Source organism: Eschscholzia californica, unplaced genomic scaffold (assembly GCF_041429995.1).
Source record: "Eschscholzia californica isolate CP2 unplaced genomic scaffold, dmEscCali1.0.p SCAF_2, whole genome shotgun sequence".
Classification (NCBI taxonomy): Eukaryota; Viridiplantae; Streptophyta; class Magnoliopsida; order Ranunculales; family Papaveraceae; genus Eschscholzia; species Eschscholzia californica.
The window spans coordinates 20,489,505-20,493,948 of NW_028238309.1; the positions used below are offsets into that span (position 1 = coordinate 20,489,505).

Below are 4,444 nucleotides of genomic sequence, written 5' to 3' on the forward strand. Positions count from 1 at the left end.
GGTAGTATGGTACTAAATTAAATCTCACAACTTTAATTGAGTTAGTATTACTTTGTATTGCATTTGTACCCGATATTATACCTTTAAAACACATTCAATCGAAACACCAATTAGGCCAGCCTTAGGTTTAAATTGGAGAGATTGAGATGAATCCAACACGCTGGAGAGCCCCTGATTTCGACATCTTTAGATCCCACAAAATGGAGGAAAAAGAACCTAGCTAAGGGTCCGATTCTATCAAACACGACACTAAAAAACCGAAAAGAAAAAATACTAAGATATCCACGTGACATTCCAATGATCCTTGTTCGTTTATTTTATTTACGGGGACTCACTTTTTTCAAAGATCAACTGTCGTCTAAATGTAGCAAATTTAACTGAGGAACGAGTAATGGTGTTTGCAAAGTTGTTTTTTGTTTTTCAAGAATTCCTATGAAGAACGAAATACGAACATAATAAAGCTTCGATCCTATTCCTCTATATACCGAACACCAAGTTAAGAATCTAACATGTTTCATATTCATATTTCTATTCTTGGTTACACCAAATGCTGAGAGAAGCTAATGTGATCAAGAGAAATCACTTTATTCGTTTTTTTAGTTATAATACTCGCAATACATTTCTGCACTCCAAATGTGACCTAATGGTCTACAAAAATTATACCCTTTGCGATTTCCATTGCTTTATCGCGTCCAAAGAACTTTTCTACAATTCCAAAAGAAAATTCCATGGCAGTCCCTGAGCCTTGGCTAGTTATAACATTGCCATCAATCAAAACTCTATGCTCAAATTTATCAAAAAGGTTATTGCATATGGTGACTGGGTGAGCAGCCGCTTTAGTTTCCTGTAATTCGAGCAAACAAAACATTCATATATTGAAAATATAAGATCGAAAAATGTAGATAGAACAATAATGGCAATAAAAGCATGGTTAAAACATGCCTTGGGTAGCCCGTGAGGCTCAGGTACTGCGGACGGGGAGACACATATTGCTCCGTAAGGTTTATTTGATTCCGCCTGCTTTTTAAGCAAATCTACCAACTTCTTTGAGTTTGCAAAAGTTCGGACACCTAGAAGTCCACCCTAGAAAAAACCAAGGGAATTTTAAGAAGAAAATCACGAGGAAGTTAAAGTAGAAAGATTACTTATACGAGTCAGTCTGCTCAAGATGCCAAATGGTAATTACCATGTTGAATATAATGACTCTTGGAGTCTATCTCAAAAAAAATGCCAAATGCAAATTACCGGTAACACAATAAGGTCATAGGGTTGTTCAGCCGCTTCATCGAGAAGCATATCAGCTATTAATTTCACGTTTTGAGAAGCCAAAATTTCTAACTTGTCTTCAACTGATGCCACTACCACTTTTGCCGTTGCTCGTCGCAAAATGTCAATGATGGCTGAAGCTTCGATCTCTTCTATGCCATTAGCAATCGGTACAAGAACCTGTTCCTCAGAAAGGTCAGATAGTCACATCACAAGATAGATTAGGTGTTGTATATATATATAAATATAATTTCATAGTACCTGTGGAGTATGGTTGAGTGTCCAATTTAGTGGATTTATGTCTGTGACCGTATATTCTTCTCCATGATTGGGAGGTAGTACCTGAATGCAAACACATTTTTATGCCATATGAAGCAGTAAAATGAAAACCAAATATGAAAAGGACAATTCAGATAGAAGGGTATATACTTGGACCTTTAGTATGTCTGTTTTTATAAGACTTTTTCATATGAAATGAAATTCTGTGGAATTGACTTGTCCTATAGTCAAGTAAATAATAGTCATTCCAGGCAATAGTAGTTTTCTTCTTTCACACTGGCAAGGGTTGCCGGAGAATTGACATCACCAACGACCCTTAAAACAAAAAATTCGGACCTTCTTCTCCTCCTACCACAACCTCGGACCACCAATACCATTTCTCTCTCTCCTCAGTTTTTTTTCACTCTTACTCTAATTCTCTCCCTCATTGTTCCGGCGAAGGGAAGGGTTTCCTTCCCTGGAACTCCCTTCGTCCAAATAAAATTTAATTTTACCAACTGATTTCTTAATGTGCCAAGGACGTCCTTGAAAGAAAAATGAAGCACCAACCAATGTACTAAGTATAGAAGAGGAATGTCTTACCAATGATCTAGCAACTTCATCAGCTTTTTCTTTTCCATATAATGCTTCAACAAGAACTACAGGATACTCCATTCCAGTACCAGGTCCTTCACTGGTCACAAGGTTCCCGTCACGACATACTCTTGTTTTAACATACTTGACTTTAGGAGATAGTTTGCTCCTCAACCCAGGAAAGCAAGTGGCCTATTAGCTCAAAGACATGAAAATTTAATAAGAACTTCACGAGGGAAAACGATGAAGGCGTAAGAAGAATCAGGTATCGATGTAGCACTTAGGTTATGTTTTTTACCTCATTGTTTTGAATCTCACCCGTCTTAGTCTGGTTTGTATAAATTTTGGTCATAACAGTCATTTTTAAATTATTTGAGACATCAATTTTGTAAAACTTATTTTATGTCAAGTTCGAATATAATCAAAATTGACCTTAGTAGGACATAACGACTCGTACTCGTACAAAAACCAATATTATGAAATCTTGGTTGAGTAAATTCTGATTTAGGTTAAGACATAAAAGAAAACAAATCCCTAGTTAGTAGGAACATACTTCCTTTCCATCCAAAACTCCCCATGGTGAAAGAGCAATTGCAGGAGCTGCACAAATTGCAGCATAATACCGCCCATCATCTTTTTGTTTCTTCACCATGTTTTTTAAAATCTCACAATTCCCAAGAGTATCAGAACCTGGACGTCCCCCCTACATTAAATAAAAGGACAATATATGAAGTGTGAATCAAGAAAGGCTAAAAAAAACCTTTGGAAATTAGAGGGAATAATGCTTAATTGGGGGTTTAATTGCAGACATCAAGATAAAAAGTTGACATCAAAATGGATCTACCCGACCCATCTCCAGCCCGGATCCCAATATGGACGGGCGCGTGGGAGGCGAACACCATACTAGTTTTGGTACCAAGACCAGAGAACATATTCATTGTCTTAAGGAAAGAGACAACTCGATTCGGCTTTCAATCTCTTTGTCATTTTAATGTCATTATCATTATTATTATTATTAGTGCTATCCAAAAATTGGACTTAAAAGTTCTTATTTTAAACAAAAACATATTTCAAAGAGATGAATTTTTGTTAAAAAATGGGACAAAAAATTCCATATTTCAATCAAAATCTTATTTCACCTTATGTTGAAAAATCAAATTTAAAGTCATTTTTATGACCAAATTCTCTGGTTTAAAATACAAAAGGACCAACAATAAGAGAGAGGAAGTGTGAGATAAACTAACCGGAAGAGTTATAAGATCAAAAGTAGTATCAGTACAATTACTAATGAAAGTATCAGCAACTAGCTTGATTCCCCATTTAGGATTAATCACAAGATCCTTTTCAACAGAAGCAATAGTTACATCAGCTCCTGCTCTACGAAGGATATCAACAGTCATCACTGCTTCCATCATTTCATTTCCATCTGCAATTGGAAACAAGACCTAACAAGAGACAGAGTGAGAGATAGAGAGATTTGATCAGACGTCCATCTAACAATGAAAGAGAAAATATCTATATATATATATATAGAGAGAGAAAGAGAGAGATGACAGATGAATTACCTTTTTAGTAGTGGAAGCCATTTTGATGAAACTAAGAAGGTTGAAGATGATGAAGAACAAGAGTTTGGTTCTGGGTGAAGCCATTTCTGTACGGAGTACAATATCAGTGTTTGGGGTTGAGGATTATGAGAACTAGTCTTTGGGAGATAAGTGTGCACATGAAGTAGCATATAAACCCTTCTATATATATATATATATATATACATGTATCACACTCAAGCACTAGGTGTAGCCCTAGTTGTTTCCACCCTGAAAATAAACAATAACGATAGAAAACGAGAATAAACGAGGGAATTGTGAGTGAATTCTGACGTGTCCCCACCTCATTCATTGTCTTGCTACTTTTATTGGATCCCTACTTTTATATAGATTAGGGTATATTATGTGACGAAGGGCACGGTTCTATCAATTAAATTTGACGAAATTTTAATTCAGAATATATATAGGCGCCTCATACTATGGCTCTATGCGTTATCTCAAACATGTCACTCGATTTCTCATACTCCCTCCGTCCCAAATTAAGAGTCCACTATTCCTTTTTTAGATGTCCCAAATTAAGAGTCTCATTCCTAATATATCATATAAAATCCTTTACTTTTCCATGAATACCCTTACTTAAATATTGTAATATGTAGTGTATTAATTAAGCTAATTAAGACATTTGACACTTTCCAATACAAAAATTGGGTTTTCCAATAAACAAATCCATTTTTTTTATTAATCTAGTTACTTTTAACTATTATGGTCAAATTTGATTGACT

General features: G+C 35.5%; 1 protein-coding gene across 1 annotated transcript; it reads right to left on the reverse strand.

The window, feature by feature from the left end:
• Nucleotides 1–496: 496 nt before the first annotated feature.
• LOC147556803 (protein DJ-1 homolog A-like) lies at nucleotides 497–3,946 on the reverse strand. Its single transcript, XM_086657760.1, has 8 exons — nucleotides 3,684–3,946; nucleotides 3,363–3,563; nucleotides 2,672–2,821; nucleotides 2,128–2,310; nucleotides 1,528–1,608; nucleotides 1,246–1,446; nucleotides 943–1,083; nucleotides 497–844 (listed from the first exon to the last, which is right to left on the reverse strand). Exons 1-8 carry the CDS (start codon nucleotides 3,765–3,767, stop codon nucleotides 641–643), a joined length of 1,245 nt encoding a protein of 414 aa, XP_086513886.1. The 5' UTR covers nucleotides 3,768–3,946; the 3' UTR covers nucleotides 497–640.
• Between the last annotated feature and the right edge of the window lie 498 nt (nucleotides 3,947–4,444).

What these genes read in the sequence shown, in the direction of transcription:
- LOC147556803 (XM_086657760.1), bottom strand. Translation starts at nt 3,767, where the DNA reads ATGGCTTCACCCAGAACCAAACTCTTGTTCTTCATCATCTTCAACCTT. An exon ending in ATGAAGTTGCTAGATCATTG is followed by an intron (nt 1,609 to 2,127) that starts GTAAGACATTCC and finishes GTTTGCATTCAG; the next exon opens with GTACTACCTCCCAATCATGG. An exon ending in AGCCTCACGGGCTACCCAAG is followed by an intron (nt 845 to 942) that starts GCATGTTTTAAC and finishes CTCGAATTACAG; the next exon opens with GAAACTAAAGCGGCTGCTCA.